At 43.0% G+C, this 21,023-nt stretch overlaps 1 protein-coding gene across 1 annotated transcript in view; it reads right to left on the bottom strand.

Annotated features, from left to right (window-relative positions):
• Positions 1-21,023, bottom strand: part of ar (androgen receptor) — a 305,542-nt gene that overhangs the window by 102,816 nt on the left and 181,703 nt on the right. Inside the window, exon 3 of the mRNA XM_041196191.1 lies at positions 1,231-1,347. Coding sequence (XP_041052125.1) covers positions 1,231-1,347 — 117 coding nt within the window. The remainder of the gene's footprint in view (positions 1-1,230; positions 1,348-21,023) is intronic.

Genomic DNA, 21,023 nt, shown 5'->3' with positions numbered 1-21,023 from the left:
GAAAAATCCTGAATGTACTAAAAGCTGGACTAACAATCAATTTAAGATAAGCAATCAAGCTCTAATGTGGCTCATTTAAATTTGCTAGAAGCGACATACATTCATAAGCAGGAACCTATTCTCTGCAAAGAAAAGGGATATGTTCGAGCCTTGCGCCTTTTATGAATTACCGTGAGCTTGGGGAGCGTATAGTTCCCCGTTGCTTTCTTCATGGCAAACCCTTGGCCAATCGGGGTCAACATCCCAATCAATCAGTACCCTTCTCTCCTGTCGTATAAATTGTTGTGATCGTTTGAAATTTGGTATTCTTGCGTTTGTCCTGACAAGTGCAAGATAAGAAGCTACAGCAACCTGTCTCTCTTTTCAGCAAGATTCCATTATTAACAACATTTTATTTTGGGAAGTCTACAGGCACAAATATTTGGTATATCTTTTTCACAGGAACGATAATAAAGATCATTTTGTGCCAATTTGGCATTAGCCATTTGCATTCAGCAAGAATGAACTGCAAATGGACTATTTTGAAATTTTGTGATCGTATCAGTGGCATGGGTACAGATTTTGCAGCACTAGTTGAAGACAATGGCCAGGATTTTCTGGCCTCGCTCACCACTGCAATCTTCCGGTCCCACCGAAAGTCAATGGACTTTTGGCTGGCCTGCTGCATCCCCCACGGCGGGGTCTGCCATGGGTGGGGGGTGGGGGGGCACATGTGGAAAATCCTGGCCAATGGCTTTTGTCTTTCTCCAATGTTTAGCTGGAGGAAATAGTGGCTCAGCCAAAAATGGAATTTAGACAACCAGTCTGACATCAAAAAGGTAGTACAGGGGTCAAAAGACGTGGAGGACAGGTTGAGCTTTGCATTATTAGCATGTGTGTAGATGGTAATCTCATACCTGTGGACAATTTCCCCAGGGACAGCACAATGATGGAAAAGGAGAAGCCACTGATATTGGTCCTCTGTTATGACAAATAACATTTGAGTTCTTCATTCCACAATCAAAATGTTAATTTAACTTACCAGGATCAATTCTACACAAAATAGCTGTTTCCAGCCTGCTCCAATTTTCAATGTTGATGTATACAACTTAGCAAAAAGTAACAGAGGTGCACAGGCAAATCCTTTTACATTTAAAATTTTGTGAAAACTCAGTAGCATTTGCATCCTTTTTAATTATAATTTTTCAACCATCTAAACCTGTTATTCAAAACTGTGGAAACATTTCTTACCGCCAAGTGTCATTCCAGCTGCAAAGCACTTTCTCAAACGACATGATGGACAGTTTTTTCTCCGTACTTTATCGATTGTGCAATCGTTTCTGCTAGCACATAGAAATTTGTGTTTTCCTAGAAGAGAATCAAATAAAAGTTGTAGTGTAATATGAAATTCTGGGATCTAATGATTAAAATAACAAAGTAAACTAGGCAGCACAACTAGACTCAAATGCTGACCAAGATCTAAATTTGACAGCCCAAAGACCTGGGATAGGGATTATGATGCTTGATTAACCCATGCCCATTGACTGCAATGCAGGCAGCACACAAAGCCATTTAATAAGATCATGGCTGATCTGATTGCAACTTCAACCCCACATTCTTGCGTACCCTCCATAACCTTTTACCCCCCTTGATAATCAAGAATCTACCTAGCTCTGCCTTAAAAATATTCAAAGACTCTGCTTCCATCACCTTTTGAGGAAGAGAGTTCCAAAGACTCACTAGCCTCAGAGAAAAAATTCCTCCTCATCTCTGTCTTAAATGAGTGACCTTTTTTAAAAAATTCGTTTATGGTATGTGGACCTTGATGGCTATGCCAGCATTTATTGCCCAACCCTAATTGCCCTCGTTCAGAGGGCATTTTAAGAGTCAACACATTGCTGTAGGTCAGGGATCACAATATCACTATGCCACAGCCTCCCCATATTTTTAAACAGTGACTAATAGTTCTAGATTCTCCCACAAGAGGAAACATCCTCTCTACATCCATCCTGTCAAGGCCCCTCAGGACCTTAAAAGTTTCTCTCAAGTCGCCTCTTACTCTTCTAAATTCTAGTTGATAACAAGCCTAACCTGTCCAACTTTTCCTCATAAGGTAACCTGCTGATTCCTGGGATGATATTTTTACTCGGCATGTGGGCACGTGCCTGACACGCTCAAGCGTGAAATAACACACGAAGATGTCAGGTGAGCGTCCCGACATCATCAAGCATTCATGCAATATTTTGGTCGACAGGCATGCACGAGAGTTGGCAGCGCACCTGCTGACAATTAAGAAGCCTATTAAGGCCATTTAAGTAGCAATTGACGGCGATTTTTTGCTGCCCATCCAACATTACGGTTGGCGGGGGTGCAAATCAGCCAGGCGGCCTTTGCCTTTTTGAGGAAACCTCATCCAAGGATGGGATGAAGTTTCCGAGATTAATTAAAAAAAGATTAAAATGTTTGGACTGAATTTTCAGCATTCACATGTTGAGGTAACTCATTCTGATGCATGCACATTTTTTCTGGATTTTAAATTCTGGTTTTATTGATTTTAACTTCGTCAGGTCCCTGAAATAGCTCTCTGCCTTCAGGGAGCTTTCCTTCCGCAGTCCCCCAAGCCTCTGCTGACTTGACGGCTTGCCTTCCTCCTGCCCTGCTCCATCACCACAGAGCCTTTAAGCGCACCTTTCAGGCTGGCTGGCCGTTAATTGGCCAGCCATTGTGAAATTGCGGTCTGGAGCTGATCGCAGTTGGCGGTCCATTCCCCAGCCCGCCGATTGGAGATGTCCGCCAACCCGAAAATTCTACCCCGGCATTAGTCTAGTAAACCTTCTCCAGAACTGCTTCTAACAAATTTACATCTTTCCTTCAATGATGTTATGACTAGGATGGGAGGAGTGTGTAAATTATCTAGGCACACTACTCCCACAGGTCATATAATTAATTTAAATGTTTAATTTTCTCACCGAAATGGCCAATTGTGTACCTCTGCCTTTAGTACCCAGAAGGAAAGAGCCTCTGATCAGGCTTCTTTCAAAAACTCAGAATGTTTAGTCTATTTGAAAGCAAAACTTTTTTTAACAAGTTGCACGTACTGGTTAACACACAATGGTAATAGGGAAGTATAACTATCTAACTCTTCCTAAAGAATTCCTCCAGCACACACACACAGACAAACAAAGGACAAACAGATAGAGCCTTTCTGCAGAGATGGGCTTTTGAGGATGGGCATTATAAAATTAAGGATAAAGTCTGCAGAGTCTCGACACTTTCAACCTGGAGTTCTCTTGTGTGGTCTTGGTGGATGCCTGGAATTTCTCACCAACTCTTAACTTTGCAGGTCCAAATGCAGACTAGTTACACTCAGGGTTCTCTGGCTACAGGTTGATAGTCACACGCAATTTTATGCAAGGTAGAGAGAGAGGGAACCAGTCAACGTAGCCTTGCTCTCCAACAAGACTGCCTTCAAAACAAACAGGTTCACAATTTAAGTTTTTTCCCTCTCTCCCATGTGACTGTCCTTTTTGTCTCCCAGCATTTCATTAAATAAAGTGCTTTACAGTTCAAACAAACAAACAACTCCTTCTCAAGTACCATATAGGTCAGCTGATTTCTTGGATGAGGCCTGCTTGTTTACTGAATTTATGACCTTTTAAAAAAATCCCAGGTTAGCATCCAGATTACCAGATCATGCCAGGTCCTTCCATTTTATATAAAAAAACTTCAGTCTTGAGAGATATGATTCAAACAATAAGGAGACCAGTATGTACACAATACTCCAGATGTAGTCTCACCAATGCCCTGTACAACTGAAGCCTAACCTCCCTACTTTTGTAATCAATTCCCTTCACAATAAATGATAACATTCTATTAGCTTTGCTAATTACTTGCTGTACCTGCATTTTAGCCTTTTGTGATTCATGCACGAGGGCACCCAGATCCCTCTGAATCTCAGAGCTCTGCAATCTCTCACCATTTAGATAATAAGCTTCTTTTTTATTCTTCCTGCTAAAATGGACAATTTCATATTTGCCCACATTATACTCCATTTGCCAAATCTTTGACCACTTACTTAATCTATCTGTCACTTTGTAGCCTCCATGTGTCCTCTTCAAAATTTACTTTCCTACCTATCTTTGTGTTATCAGCAAATTTAGCAACCATTCCTTCAGTCCCTTCATCCAAGGCATTTATATAAATTGTAAAAAGTTGAGGCCCAAGCATTGCTTGGGACCTGAATATCAAAGGGTACATGGCATTTAGGAAGGACAGGAAGCTAGGAAAAGGTGGAAGGGTGGTAATGATGGTATTAGCACATTAGAGAAGGATGACCTAAATTCAGGAAACCAGGAGGTAGAAGTGGCTTGGGTTAAGATGAGAAATGATAAAGGCAAGAAGTCACTTGTGGGATTGGTGTACAGGCCCCCTAATTGTAACTACGCAGTAGGACAGAGTATAAAAGAAGAGATAATGGAAGTTTGTCAGAAAGGTACAGCAATAATCATGGGGGATTTTAATCTACATATAGACTGGAAAAATCAGATGGGCAAAGGTAGCGTAGATGAGGAGTTCATAGAATGTTTTTGGGATAGTATTTTAGCATAGCACATTCTGAAGCCAACCAGAGAACAGGCTATACCAGACCTGGTATTGAGCACCAAGAAAAGGTTAATTGATAAACTCATAGTGAAAGCTCCCCTAGGTAGCTGTGGCACACCATTCATCACATCCTGCCAACCAGAAAAAGGACCTATTTATGCCTATATACTACCCCTACACCTTGAGCTTTTATCTTCCACAACAACCTTTGATGTGGCTCTTCATCAATGTCTTCTGGAAATCTAAGTGTAGTATACTCACCCGTGTCTGCCACCAAACCTCTATTGACCGATCTCTTAATCTCATTTGCCAGTTCACTTTTGCTAGCTCTGCTTTCATGCCCACATAATTGCCCTTATTTAAGTTTAAAATACTAGTCTTGGGTGCACTCATTTCTCCCTCAAAAGGAATGTAAAACTCAATCAAATTATGATTGCTGCTACCTAGGGGAGCTTTCACTATGAATTTATCAATTAATCTTATCTTGGTGCTCAATACCAGGTCTGGTATAACCTGTTCTCTGGTTGGCTCCAGAATGTGCTATGCTAAAATACTATCCCAAAAACATTCTATGAACTCCTCATCTACGCTACCTTTGCCCATCTGATTTTTCCAGTCTATATGTAGATTAAAATCCCCCATGATTATTGCTGTACCTTTCTGACAAGCTCCCATTATCTCTTCTTTTATACTCTGTCCTACTGTGTAGTTACAATTAGGGGGCCTGTACACCGCTCCCACAAGTGACTTCTTGCCTTTATTATTTCTCATCTCAACCCAAGCCACATCTACATCCTGGTTTCCTGAACTTAGGTCATCCTTCTCTAATGTGCTAATACCATCATTAATTAACAGAGCCACCCTTCCACCTTTTCCTAGCTTCCTGTCCTTCCTAAATGTCATGTACCCTTCAATATTCAGGTCCCAATCTATGTCAGCCTGTCTCTACAATGGCTATCAAATTGTGCTTATTTATTTCTATTTGTGCTAACAGTTTATCTGTCTTGTTTTGAATGCTATGTGCATTTAGATCCAGAGCCATTTGACTTTTTACTATTTTTGTAGCATCTTGCCTTATCTACTGCTTATGGCTTATGGTCTGTTTCTCATGGTCATTTCTCATATTAACACCTTTCTCTCTTGCCTTGTCTCTACTTTTTGGTATACCACATCTTCCCAAATTTGATCCCTTGCCCCACTATTTAGTTTAAAAGCCTCTGGACTTACCTAGTTATGTGGCTCGTGAGGACACCAGCCCCAGCATGATTCAGATGTATACCCTCCCAACGGCATAGGTCCCACTTCCCTCAATGCTGGTGCCAGTGCCCCGCAAACCGGAACCCACTTTGCCCACACCAGTCTTTGAGTCATGCATTAATTTCTCTAATCTTATCTGTCCTATGCCAATTTGCATGTGGCTCATAAATTACTACCTTTGAGGTCCTGCTTCTTAATTTGGTGCCTAGCTCGTCATACTGACAATACAGAGCCCCCTTCCTCATCATGCCTATGTCATTGGTATCTCTATGGGCTACGACCACTGGATACTTCCCCTCCCACTGCAAGTTCCTCTCCAGCCCTGAGCAGATGTCCCGAACCCTGGCACCAGGCAGGCAGCACAGCAGTCTGGACTCTCGATCTTTGCTACAGAGAAAGTGTCAATCCCTCTCACTATAATATCCCCTACCACCACTACTACCAAATTAAGGAAGTAGTAATGGGGTATTTTGAAAGTCAAAATGCAATCCATCAGAGTCAGCGTGGTTTTATGAAGAGTAAATCGTGTTTGACTAATTTGTTAAAGTTCTTTGAAGATGTGACAAGCAAAGTGGATAATGGGGATCCTGTAGATCTAGCGTATCTGGACTTCTAGAAGGCCTTTGATAAGGCACAGCACAAGAGATTAATACACAAGATAAGATCACACGGAGTTAGGGGTAATATACTAGCTTGGATAGAGGATTGGCTGACCAACAGAAAGCAGAGGGTTGGGATAAATGGGTCTTTTTCTGGATGGTAAGCTGTAACTAGTGGGGTGCCACAGGGTTCGGTCCTTGGGCGTCAACTATTTACAATCTATATTGACTTGGATTCAGGGATAGAAGGTACTATAGCTAAATTTGCAGATGACACCAAAATAGGTGGGAAAGTAAGTTTCAATGAGAAATAAGAAATTTACAAACAGATATGGAGAGATCAGGAGAATGGGCCAAAATTTGGCAGATGGAGTCTAATGTGGATAAGCGTGAGGTTATCCATTTTGGTCGGAAGAATAAAAAGACGACTTATTATTTAAACAGAGAGAAACTTCAGAATGCTTCAGTGCAGAGGGATCTGGGTGCCCTCGTGCATGAATTGCTGAAAGCTGGTATGCAGGTGCGGCAGGTAATAAGGAAGGCAAATGGAATTTTGGCATTTATTGCTAAAGGAATAGAGTATAAAAAGAGGGAAGTGTTGTTGCAACTGTACAAGGCATTGGTGAGACCACACCTGGAGTACTGTGCAGAGTTTTGATCCCCTTACTTGAGGAAGGATGTGGTTGCACGTGAGGCAGTTCAGAGGAGATTCACTAGATTGATTCCAGAAATGCGGGGCTTGTCTTATGAGGAGAGATTGAGCAGTTTAGGCCTATACTCGCTAGGGATTAGAAGGATGAGAGGAGATCTAACTGAGGTATATAAGATGCAAAAGGGGATAGACAAAGTAGACGTGGAGCGGATGTTTCCCCTTCTGGGGCATTCTAGAATGAGAGGCCATAGTTTTAGGCTAAGAGGTGGTAGGTTTAAATCAGAGATGAGGAGAATTACTTTCCTCAAAGGGTTGTGAATCTGTGGAATTCATTACCTCAGAGTGCAGCGGATGCCAGGACGCTGAATAAATTTAAGAAGAAGGTAGACAGATTTTTCATTACTAATGGCGGGTTGAAAGGTTATGGGGAGAGGGCAGGAAACTGAGGCTGAAATGAGATCAGCCATGAACGTATTGAATGGCGGGGCAGGCTCGAGGGGCTGAATTGCCTACTCCTGCTCCTAGTTCTTATGTTCTTATATAGTTTGGATAACCACATGTGCAGAAGTGCCACCGGCTTGACCAACCTGAGCAATGGGTTTCGGAGCTCGAGCATCAACTCGAGACACAGCGGTGCATCTACGAGGCTGAGGGTTATGTGGATAGATGTGGTCACTCCAGAACTTAAGGAAGTGCTGTCAGAGAGGGAATGGGTAAGCACCAGTCAGAAGATGGGAGGCAGGCAGGTAGTCAGGAAAGCCCCAGAGTGCATCTCACTCAAGAACCATTTTTCCGTGTTGGAAAACCGTGAGGGTTAAGGTTCCTCTGGAGAGTGCAGCCAGAGCCAAGTTCATGACACTGTGGATGGTCCAGCTGCACAAGGGGGGACGAGTAAGAGTGTAAGGGCAATAGGAGATTCAATAGTGAGGGGTGCAGACAGGCGCTTCTGCGTCATGTCTCCATAGACGTGACTCCAGAATGGTGTGTTGCCTCCCTCTTGCCAGGGTGAAGGATGTCACAGAACGGCTGCAGGGCATTCTGAAGGGGGAGGACGAACAGTCAGAGATCGTGATTCACATTGGTACCAACGACATAGGAAGAAGGATGAGGTCCTGCAACAAGAATTTAGGGAGCTAGGTAGCAGATTAAAAAGCAGGACATCAAAGGTTGTAACCTCTGGATTACTCCCTGTACCACGTGGAAGTGAGTATAAGAATAGGAAGATAGAGCGGATGAGTGTGTGGCTGAAGAGATGGTGCAGGAGGAAGGGCTTTAATTTTCTGGAACACTGGGTCTGTTTCTAGCGAAGGCAGGGCCTGTACAAGTCGGACGGGTTGCTCCTGAACCAGAATGTGACAAACATCCTTGCAGGGAGGTTTGCTAGTGCTGTTAGGAGGGGGTTAATATATTTGGCAGGGAGATGGGATACAGAGTGGAGTGCTGTAGGGGGTTATGCACAGCCAAATATAGAAAAGAAACTAAGTCAGTCTGGATGGCAGAGCAAATAAGGGCCTGGTAAGGCACAGGGAATAACTCAAGGCTGGATTGCATCTATTTTAACGCAAGGAGTCTTACAAGTAAGGCTGATGAATTGAGGGTGTTGATTAACACATGGGAATATGATATTGTTGCTATCACAGAGACATGGTTGAGGGAAGGGCAGGATCAGCAGCTCAATATTTAAGGGTACAGAATCTTCAAGCATGATGGAGGCGGGGTGGGGGGGGGGGGTGTTGTTTTCCTTAAAGCAGAGAAGGCAGATGGGGAACCTTATGGTGGTATACAAAATTATGAGGGACATAGATAGGGTAGACAGGAAGAAACTTTTCCCCTTAGCAGATGTGTCAATAACCAGAGGGCATAGATTTAAGGTAAGGGGCAGGAGGTTTAGAGGGTGGTTGGAATCTGGAACACACTACCGGAGGGGATGGTAGAGGCAGGAATCCTCACAACAGTTAAGAAGTATTTAGATGAGCACTTGAAACACCATTGCATATGGACCTAAAGGCAAAATGTTGGAAAATGGGGTTAGAATAGATAGGTGCTTGATGGCCGGTACGGTCATGATGGGCCGAAGGGCCTGTTTCTACACTGTATAACTCTGTGGCTGTGATTTTCCGGCCCCATTGCGGGTGGGGCCCGCCACGGTCAAGGCGGTGCCCCAGCCTGAAGTCCAGTGACTTGTGGTGGAACCGGAAGATTGTGGCGGCAGGTGTGTGCGGAAAATCCCACCCTATGACATACTGCAAGCGCGTTTGCCCTGGGTCACAATGTTATCCAGGAGCTCCCACATGCTGCAGGCTTGACACATTGCCTGTCCTAACATCCTTAATGTGTTTTAAATAATTACTTAATTATATTAATCATTTATTTATGTTGCTTTCTTATATATTTTATGAACTTTACCACCACTCTATGTACTACTTTTAAACCTTAGGGATAGAATAGAGCTTATTCACTTACCAGATACTCACCAAACAGCTAGCTCCTTTCCCTGTAGTTGAGTAAGAACCAATTCCTATGGGGTGAGAAGGATAGACAAAGGAAATGAACACCTCCTTCCCCCCTCTTTACCAAACGCTTCCTCTTATCAATCTCCAAGTCTTCACTCAGTTTGCTCAGCTGTACTTTGTTTACCTTGGCTGCACTAAAGAACGCTGAATTTGTAGTAAACTGAACTGGGGCTACAATAACCCGATTCAACTGGTTAGCTGATTAACTACTCTCCTACAGCTGAGAGTGAGTTTACCCTGTCTAAACTGCAAGAAAGAAAGAACTTAGCCTGCTGACACTGTACTTTCCAGTCAATGCTAACTACAGACAAGATTAGGTTGTAATAGCAAAATTTAAGAATATAATTAACACTTAAAACTCCATCTCACACCAAACTCCAAGCCTTCACTCAGTTAGCTCAGCTGGGCCATGGAAATTCGATGGCCCAGCCGAACAATCCAGGTAGGAAAATCCCACCCTCTGTTTGTAAACTAACTGTCACAGTATAGCAGAAAATACACCGTAGGAGGTAATGCCTGGGCATGACCCGGAAGAACATAATGCCTGCTTGTTGTAGATCTCATGCTATTTTAGTTCCACTGAAGCTGAAAATTATTCCCAGAATCTTTTCAGTTTATAAGCCAATCATTCAAGTTATCCACAATCTAATTTGAAAAATATTTAGTTAATGATTTGCTTTATCGTGATTTCCAGGCTTCTTGTACAAGAAAACTCTGAGCATTCACATAAAAGAAATAAAATTTCATTTCTACTTAGTGTGACAGTGGATTAAAGAATGAAACAATTTCATGCTCCAAGTTAAATTGGGCAGGAATGTTTGGTTGAAGCTCTGGTTAAATTTCAAGGGCTGCTTAAAAAGGACTTGTCATTCACCGAAATGGCAAATCAAAATTGAGGCCATCAACAGAACTGTCCAGGTGGAAAAGTTAAGATTAAAAATTCAAGAGGTTTGAAGAAGATCCAAGAAAAGGATAGAATTTTCAAATGGCTTAAATAAAAAGGAAGACTAACATGTGCTTCATTTTATTCAAGCTTATTTGAAAATTGTGTCTACCTTTGCATCCTCTTCAAACTTCTTGAATGTTTCAATGAAGGCAACAGAATTGATCAAGACTAAAACAGCACAATAGATTGAATAGTAGTGGGGCTTTTGAAAGCGAAAATATTTTAGAGCTAGTAGAGATTCACAAAAGATTTGCACTGACTGTGGCAAACTTAGTGGCAGGGGCTGCTTAATTGGCTAGGAAAGTGATGAGAGGGAATTCAACACCTTCCCACCTCTGGCTTATTTAAATTTGTGGCTGGAAGGATCATGGACTGCCACCACCCCACCCCGTAACCAACCAACAATTGAGACCCTTAGTTGGGCCTCGAATAAAATCTGCCCAGTATATTTATTGCAACGGTGGGCTGAATTACACAGGGTGCCAGATTACTTGCCCCCTTGGCTGAAATGTCACAGGGGAGCCTGCCAAGGGCCTGGCTGTTTATAAGTTGGAGGTGGAACTGCTGCCATTCTGAATCAGGAGGTCCCGCTTCAGGGAGCAGCAGGGCAACCAGAAGCTTGCAGCTCTCTGTGGCCACTGCCAGTCTGGAATTGGAACTTATGGAAGGGAGTTACACTGGATCCAGCCCAACAGTTGAGTCAGCAGTCTCCCTGAATGGCAAGCCGGCAGCCCCCTGTGAGAGGGGCGGGGTCTGGGGTTTGAGATGCCATGAGAGGAGGGAGGTAACACCTTGTGAGGGGAGGTTCTCTGATGCACCCAGAGGGTCATTTAAGGATCCGCCACTAGCTGGGCACTTACATGGGCCTCTCCCTCTGCCATTTCAATTTTGGCATTAATTGCCCACTTAAGGGCCTCAGTTTGCTCACTGGTGGGCAGGCCACCTGGCATCACCCCCACCGCTGGTAAAATTGCATTGTGGCAGGGACGAGCAGGTAGGCCATCCACTGAATTTTACGTGCCACCCGCAATAATCCAGCCTAATATTTCTTTAAATAAAAAAGTTTTGGTTATTTATTTTCACCAGGGATTTGCACAGAAAGTTTACCAGACTAATACCTGGAGTGGGTGGGTTGTCTTATGAGGAAAGGTTATACAGGCTAGGCTTGTATCTGGTGATGTTTAGAACAGTAAGTTGCGACTAGATTGAAACATATAAGATCCTGAAGGGACTTGACAGGGTGGATGTGGAGAGGATGTTTCTTCTTGTGGGAGAATCTAGAACAAGGGGTCAGTATTTAAAAATAAGAGGTCGCCCATTTAAAGCAGAGATGAGGCGAAATTTTTTTATCTGAGGGTCATGAGTCTTTGGAACTCTCTTCCTGAAAAGACAGTGGAGCAGAGTCTTTGGATATTTTTAAGGCAGAGGTGGATAGCTTCTTGGTAAACAAGGGGGTGATAGGTTACTGGGGGTAGGCAGGATGGAGATTTGAGGTTACAGTCAGATAAGCCATGATCTTATTAAATGGCAGAGCAGGCTCAATTTCTCACTCTTAAGAAAGCTACATAAAACTATACAAATGTAGACAAAGGCATAGAAATATAACTAAGAATTTGTCAAAAATCTGGCCTTGTGATTTGCTTATAGTCATTTTTTTTATTCATTCATGGGGTATGGGCATTGCTGGCTAAGCCAGCATTTATTGCCCATCACTAATTGATCTTGAGAAAGTGGGGGCTGAGCTGCCTTCTTGAACCGCTGCAGCCCATGTCGAGTAGGTACACCCACAGTGCTGTTAGGGAGGGAGTTCCAGGATTTTGACCAGCGACTGTGAAGGAATGGCGATACAGTTCCAAGTCAGGATGGTGTGTGGCTTGGAGGGGAACTTGCAGGTGGTGATGTTCCCATGCATTTGCTGCCCTTGTCCTTCTAAATGGTAGTGGTTGTGGGTTTGGAAGGTGCTGTCGAAGGAACCTTGGTGAGTTCCTGCAGTACACATTGTTGCCACTGTGTGTCAGTGATGGAGGAAGTGAAGGTTTGTGGATGTGATGCCACTCAAACAGGCTGCTTTGTCCTGGATGGTGTCAAGCTTCTTGAGTGTTGTTGGAGCTGCACTCATCTAGGCAAGTGGAGAGTATTCCAACACACTCCTGACTTGTGCCTTATGTCCTCTTCACAAATTAATTTCCTACCTACCTTTGTTTTCGAAGAAGGCCATTTCGGCCATTGAGTTTGCACTGGCTCTCTGAAAGTGCATTCTACCAAGTCCCACTCCCACGCCTTAATCATGTAACCTTGCACATTCTTTCTTTACAGCTAGCAATCCAATTCCCTTTTGAATACTTCAATTGAACCTGCCTCCACCACCCTTTCAGGAAATTTGTTCCAGACTCCAGCCACCCACTGGGTGAAAACATTTTTCCTCACTTCACTTTTACCAATCATTTTCAATCTGTGCCCTCCAGTTCTTGATGCTCTCTTGAGTGGGAACAGTTTCTTACTATTTACCCTTTCTATGCCCCTTATGATCTTGAATACCTCTCAGCTGTCTTTCTCCAAGGAAAACAGTCCTAACCTCTCCAATCTATCCTCATAGCTACAGTTCTTTATCCCTGTAATAATTCCTGTGAACATCCTTTGTACTCTCTCCAATGCTTTCACATTCTTCTTCAAGAATGGCGCCCAGAATTGGACATAGTACTCCAGATGAGATGGAACTAGTGCCTTATAAAAGTTCAATATGCCCTCCTTAGTCTTGTGCTCAATGCCCCTATTAATAAAGCCTATGGTACTAAATGCTTTATTAACTGCTCTCTCAACATGCTCTGCCACCTTCATAACCTATGTACATAATCACCGAGGTCCCTCTGTTCCTGTGCCTCCTTTACAGTTTGTCCCTTTACTTTATACTGTCTCTTCATATTCTTTCTGCCATAATGAATCACCTCACACTTCTCTGCACTGAACTTCATCTGCTACTTGTCTGCCCAATCCACCAACTTGTCTATGTCCTTTTGAAGTTCAAGATTATACTCATCACAATTGACAATGTTTCAATCTTCGTATCATTTGCAAATTTTGAAATCATGTCCTGAACACCACAATCTAGGCCATTATGTATGTCAGGAAGAGCAAGGGCCTCAACACTGACCCCTGGGGAACTCCACTACAGACCTTCCTCCAATCTGAAAAACAACTATTTATCACTACTCTGTTTCCTGACACTCAGCCAATTTCTCATCCAAGTGCCTACTTTTATTCCATGAGCTAGAATTTTGCTCATAAGTCTGTTGTACGGTACTGTATCAAATGCCTTTTAGAAATCCATATATATATATATATATATATATATAAATTGCAAAGATTTGAGGCCCTGGCATTGATCCGTAATGTACACCACTTATTACATCTTGCCAACCAAAAAAAGACCATTTTATGCCAACTCTGTTTCCTGTTAGCTAGCCAATCTTTTATCCATGTCAATATGTTATCCCCTACGCCATGAGCTTTTACTATCTGCACTAACCTTTTATGCGGCACATTATAAAATGCCTTCTGAAAATCTAAGTACAGTACATCCACTGGTTTCCCATTATCCACTGCACATGTTACTTCTTTCAAGAACTCCAATAAGTTGGTTAAACATAATTTCCCTTTCACAAAACCATGCCGATTTTGTCTGATTACCTTGAATTTATCTAAGTGCAGTGTTATAATGTCTTTAATAATAGCTTCTAACATTTTCCCTATGACAGATATTAAGCTAACTGGTCTGTAGTTTTCTGCTTTTGTCTCCATCCCTTTTTGAATAAAGGAGTTACATTAGCTATTTTCCAATCTAATGGAACCTTCCTGCAATCTAGCGAATTTTGGAAAATTAAAACCAATGCATCAACTATCTCACTAGCCAATTCTTTCAAGATGTTAGGGTGAAGTCCATCCGGACCCGGGGATTTGTCAACCCACAATTCCAACAACTTGTTAAGTGCTGCTTCCCTGATGATTGTAATTTTCTTGAGTTCCTCCCTCCTTTACAATTCCTGATTCACAGCTATTTCTGGGATGTTACTTGTATCCTCTTTACTGAAGAATGATGCAAAATGCCAGCTCAATTAATCTGCCATCTGCTCATTTTCCATTATTAATTCCCCAGACTCACTTTCTATAGGACCAACACTCACTTGTTAACTATTTTCTTTTTAAACATCTACAGAAACTCTTACTATCTGTCTTTATATTTCTAGCTAGCTTTCTCTCATGCTCTAATTTTTCCCTTCTTACTAATCTTTTAATCATCTATGGTGATACGGCCACAGAGACAGCAACAAGGGTCACCAGAGGAGAGAGTCCAGAGGGTGTTAGCCCTAGAGGCCTGAAATATAACTTGAGGGGTCATAAATGTTAAGGGCATTACTTATTTAACTAACCTGCTGGGATGGAGTAATAGGGGCCAACACAGATCAAATCTTTGCTTTTTTTTTTACAGAAAAGTAGGGAAAAGGAGGAAAAGATGAAGAGTGCGTTCAGCTTCTCTTGAGAATCTTGTGGTGCAAAATGTGACATCTGAATTAGATGGGTGCTCATTGACGGCCACCTATTTTGGAAAAGCAGCCAAAGCTGAAAGATATTCTAAGGAACTGTATTTTGTATGACAGTAATAACAACTTTGAAAAGAGGGCAACAGGACTGAAGGGTTATTTGGCTTTGGTAAAGCTGACAGGTGTAAAAAAGCAAGAGAGACAAATATGCATAAAATGTAGCTTTGAGTCACCAAGGATCGTAACAAGTCCACAATACCTAAATTCCATAATGCCACAGATGTTATATTGTTCATGTCTGCATCATGAAGGCCTATTGTGGAAAGGTTCAATGTAGAACTGGTTGTATCTATAAGACTGTATGAAACCAATCACTCTGAGTGATGGTATAGTCTAGTGCTGGTCAAATTGGAATAAGCAACATTATTGTCAGGGCCCATAGCCTTTGCAGTATCCAGTGCTTTCAGTTGTTTCTTGATATCAAATGGAGTGAATCGAATTGGCTAAAGACTGGCATCTGTGATGCTGGGGACCTCCGGAGGAGGCTGAGATGGATTATGCACTCGGCACTTCTGGCTGAAGATTGCTGCGACTGCTTCAGCCTTATATTTTGCACTGATGATCTAGGTTCGTCCATCATTGAGGATAGGAATGCATGGAACTGTTAAAAATGGCATCAGAAAAAACATGTGAATTGAAACAGCTACAACTTCCTGAGTGTCCACAGCAAATACCAGGACCAAAAAACAGCCTAGAATTGGTCCCAAGCAATCAGATTTTGTATCAAAATGTACTTTATCCGATAATTCCTGTTATTTTGATTTTGACTGAGGCAAGATGGTTTAACTGGTGTAAAAAAGACACCCAAAAATTAAAAGATAAAACGTGGCAACAAGTAGAAAAAAGATTTTTTGGAGGGACAGTGGAGATTTATGGAAATCCAAAGATTTGGAAAGTTATTCCGAAGAAATGGAAAATGAGACACTCCGGGCTTGTCCAACATTTGGCCCACAGACTGAATGCCCGCGAAGCCCCTCTATGTGGCCCCCAGAGCTAGTTTTCAAAATGCCAATCAAACATGTAAGTGTGAATGGAAGATTCTGCATAGAGATGCTCCTCCAATCACATACCATTTTTCTCTCTTGCATTTGCTGCTGATAGGCGAACTAATGGGAGAGAAACAATCTGAAATTGGAGGAGCAATGACCACCAGTGGTGGTGAGTTCGGGGCACATGGTGCGTGGCCCAGGGAGCACAAGTTTCAAGGTGCATAGCCCAGCAAACAAAGGTTTCGATGAGTGTGGGCCAGGGAGCGGAGGTGCCGGGGGGTGTGGATAAGGGAGGGGAGGTGCCGGAAGTGTGGACAAAGGAACGGAGGTGCCAGTGAGTGTGGAAATGGTGCAGAGGTGCCAGGGAATGTGGACAAGGGAGCGGGGGTACCGGGGAGCAGGGAGCGGAGGTTTCAAGGAGTGTGTACCAGGGAACGAAGATTTCGAGGAGCATGCACCAAAGAGCGGAGGTGCTGGGGAGTGTGGACCAGAAAGTGGAGGGGCTGGGGAGTGCAGACAAGGGAGCGGAGGTGCCAGGGTGTGTGGACAAGGCAGCAGAGGTACCGGGGAGTGGGGCCCAGGCATCTGCAGGAGTGGGGCATGAGGCAGCCAGAGCGGGCCTGAGGTGGGACAGAGCGGGGCCCAGGTGAGCCAGAGCGGGTCCAGGGATACCAAAGCAGGGCTAGGCGGGTCAAAGTGGGCCTCACGCATCCAAGCCAGGGCCCAGGCAGACCAGAGCGGGTCCCAGGCAGAGGTTGTGGCGAGGACCGTGGCCCAGGCAGCCAGGAGCGGGTGCCAGGTGGCCAGGAGTTGGGCCCAGGCAGTAAGGCAGCCGGAGTGGGGCTCAGGCAACTTCAAATGGGGCCCAAGTGGCTGAAGTGGAATACTAGGCAGCAGGAGCAGTGTCCAATGGCATCTGAGAAAATGAGTGACTGAAGACTGTGTGAGGTGGGGAGAAGGAGCAAGTTGAGAGAGAGAGAGGAGAGAGAAAGAGTGAGTGTGTTGTGTGGGGAGGGGGCAGTGGTTGAGAAAGTGTGTGTTGGGGGGGTGTTGAGAGAGTATATGGGGGTAGGGGAGACAGTGGGGGGTTGGAGAGAGAGCATGAGGGGGTGGTTGAGAGCACATGGGGGGGGAATTGAGTGACTGTGAGGGAGGAATGTGAGTGCAAGCGTGAGAGGATAGGGTAAACATGTTTGGGGGATGTGAGAGTGTGTGAGGGATATGAGAGAGGGTGGGGGTATGAGAGAGTGTGGGGTGGGTATGAGAGACTGTGGAGGGGGGGAGAGAGTGTGGGGGGTGTGGGAGAGTGTGGGAGGTTGTGAGAGAGGTAAGGGAGAGAGAGTGTGTGAGGGGAGTATGCGTGTGGGTGCAGAGTGTGTCCATTAAGTTTGTCTCACTCCCAGTATCAGTGTTCTCATTCACCCTCACCCACACACACCATCATGAACTCTCATCCACTTTCACAGTGGGTGAGCGTAAGTGAGCGAGCACCCTGAGCCTGGGAGTGAGCCGTACACACAAACACTCATTGTTTTTTTGCTCAGCAAGGTGGTTATTTTCATACCTCAGTTTTATTTTGAAATTCATGTTTATTGTTGTGTCAAAGTTTATCCTTCTGAAATTTGCTCATTGGCCCCTTGAGTGAGAAAAATTTTGAAACATGGCCTCCACACAAAAAGGCTGGACAAGCCTGGTATGGAATACTCCATCTACTACAGTGGTCATGACCCAAAAACCACAAGGAATGAGGAAGAGAAGGAGTTTGATTAACGCTACCATGATGGGAGTCAATACAGCAGGAATGGCTTAAAATAGATTAGATTTAGTAACAATGAATAGTGAATTAAGGAAACCTAAGCAGAAAATTAAAAGTATCTTACAGCAAAGCAATAATTTAACACATCAGGAACTATATGAGGACCTGATAATGACTTTTTACTTAACAAAACTTAGTAATCCTATTTCTAATACTGCTAGAAAGGTGGATCAGCTTAAAGAAAATCAAGATGCTAGCACAGAGGCAGCTCAAATGATGCACTTGAGGTATGGGCCTTGGTTGGTAGAACAAACTCGCCATGATTTAGAGAAATTAGAGGGATATGTAACTGACTGGATTAGCAGTGAACATTTAACACAACTGACAGGTTATGAAATTTCACCTAATGTGAACACATGTAAACTAAAAAGTTTGATTAAGGCTCAAGTAGGTTATCACAAATGTGACAGTCCTGCTAATAGTGCGTTAGGAATAGTGCTGAAATTTCCTCTTATAAGTCCAAACCATTGGGGATATCCTGTGTTTAGAGTAGTAAACATTGAACATGTAATGTGTAGGACACAAATAGTGACAGATTACTGAAGCAATGCTCCTTATCCAGCATATTTCACCTTTATGAGTGGAGCAGATAGGTAGATTCCCACAGACCTGGTGGGATGTCAGCAAGTAAATGAGATGGTAATTTGTCCCTATAGATTATATGACCATGAAGGATCAGCATGTGGATTCTCTGGGAAGAGGACAAATTATACTATGCGGCCTAGATCAAGAAAACATGGAATTGTTAAGTCTGTTTATAGAGAGAATGGAATGTATTGTGCAGCCGCAGCTGTAAAGCTTATACTTATGGAGATAATTTGACATGGCCAGTTATACAACTAAACTTTTATATTGAACCTCTCAAGTGGTATTAACCCTTATACTTAGGGAAGGCAACTGATATTGATGTTTCAGATCCACTTTCTCATTTGAACATGGATGCATTTGTTAATAAATTCCGCCAGGATATAGATCTAATTTATCCTGAAATTCAGGCTAAAATAAATAAATGACTTAATGATCCTGATGTAACCAGCATTATTGTGAGAATTAAAACAGAAGACATAGTGAAATGGGGAAAGACATACAAAGCATAAGAATTATCCTATGGTGGAAAAAAAATGGAATTGGGGAACTAAAGTTAAGATCAATCCATGGAAAAGAAACTTATCTCATGTGTTGGTCACAATCCAATTGATTTTTGTGATCTATTTGCTATGCCTGGCGATACCAGGGAAAAGACAATAGAAGAAGGAGGGACAGCAAAAGTTAACGTGTGAAGCCTTGGTTCAGCAAGAACAGGAGGAGAAGTTGGTTTGCAAGTGATTGATTCCCTGAGCAGTCAAAAGCCATTTTCTTCCCACAGCTGGAACCTTGCACAGAACTCAGGCAGTTTGAGCATAATACTGGGGATCAGTTAGGGATTAGTGCTACTGGCAGCGGATGAAAGAGAGCAGGAAGTGCCAGAGAAAGAGAGAGAGAGAGAGAGAAAGAAAGAAAGAGATAGAGATAGAGGCCATGGAGACATTAGCTGGAATAGAAGAGCAGCTCAGGAAACAGGTGAGGTTCAGTGACAGTTGGCTTCATGATCCAGTAGTAAAGGCTAAAGGAGGAAATAGAGGAGATAGACGGTAAGGAACCTTCATTTTAAGGAGAAGTCCAGGGGGAACCAACTAAATTTTTAAAGAAGTTCAAATTATTTTTTAAAATTTTACTTATTAGAAGCATGGAGAGAACAGCTGGTGTACAGATTTTGGATATGTATGTGGAAGAACCACTCTGAAGACACTCATATGGCAGGCAGGAATCAGCCAATCAGAAGTAAATATAACCACGAGAGCAGCACCACCTAACTTGGAAACCAAGCATGGAGGACTCAGTTGGATGGGTATTCAATAGCAATATATAAGCATGACAGGAAAGCATGATGAAAATAGCATGATATGAAAATATTTTGAATAGTTTAATTTTATGGATTTCTTCAAGTTAGTCATGTTGCTACTACTGATAAATTTTCAGGGAAGTGGCAAGTCAAGATGGCAGCAAGATTATTTAAGCAATTTGACTGGATGCTTCCTGTTTAAATTAGCTGAGCGCTCCCTGTGCGGGCGGGGAGGATTCCCTGCAAAAGTGCGCAGAGATCTCCCTGAGGCACAGAGGTATCTCAGGGAGATTTGTTTCAGTGCTAAGGTTTCAAATAAAGGATTGTAACACTTTTAAAACATGTGTCCTCACATGACACTATCACATGAGCTGGGACATGTCAAAGAATAAAAGTAGATGAGGTTTCATGAAAAACGTGAAGGCCGCCTTAAGGTTGGACGGGCAGCTCATTGAATTGAATTAATTAGGTTTTAAATGGCCTTAATAGGCCTTTGACAGTTCAAGTCGGCTGCGCGCCTGCCGAACTGAGGATCTGAATGATGCGTGGTGATGTTGGGACGCATGCCTGACATCATCGCGCGTCGGCGAGCGGGCCCCACACCCGCTCACCAACGGGAAAATTCTTCCTCGTGTAACCATTGTGTAACAGTTGTCTATATAATTTGTACTGAATTTTTTTGGTTTTGAAGCGCATTTAAACATGTGAAACAAGTAGGCCATTATAAAAATTGAAGCCTTTCTTTGCATAATTTTTATTTTTCATGATTCCTTCCCACTTGGCAATTGTTTAACTCTCTTTGACTATTCTACTTTTTCGTCTACATGGCTGTCACACATCTGTATTTCTGTGACCTACAGCAATGTTAGAGGCTGCAAACACAAACTCTAATTGAAGTGTAGAATGCTGAAGAGTCTACAAAATATGAGTAGAAATAAAGCAGTTAAGTAGTGCAAATCTGGAAATGGATTTACAGCTATTAGATATGAAAACACGTCAATAGAATCTTGTGGGAAATAAGAGGCATTGTGGCCGAGAGTGGTTAGAGGCTAGGCTCGTCATCCAATTAAAGCCAGGAGGCCCTCCAGCAATGAAGGAACAGCAGACTGCAATTCAGTTAAGATTGAGAGAAGGTGCCTCCATTTTGAGCCTCCTTCTCTCTAACTTTTTAAACTTTTCAAATTAAAAAT

Source organism: Carcharodon carcharias, chromosome 9 (assembly GCF_017639515.1).
Source record: "Carcharodon carcharias isolate sCarCar2 chromosome 9, sCarCar2.pri, whole genome shotgun sequence".
Lineage (NCBI taxonomy): Eukaryota > Metazoa > Chordata > Chondrichthyes > Lamniformes > Lamnidae > Carcharodon > Carcharodon carcharias.
The sequence above is the reverse complement of the archived record's forward strand: the minus strand, read 5'-3'. Positions and strand labels throughout refer to the sequence as shown.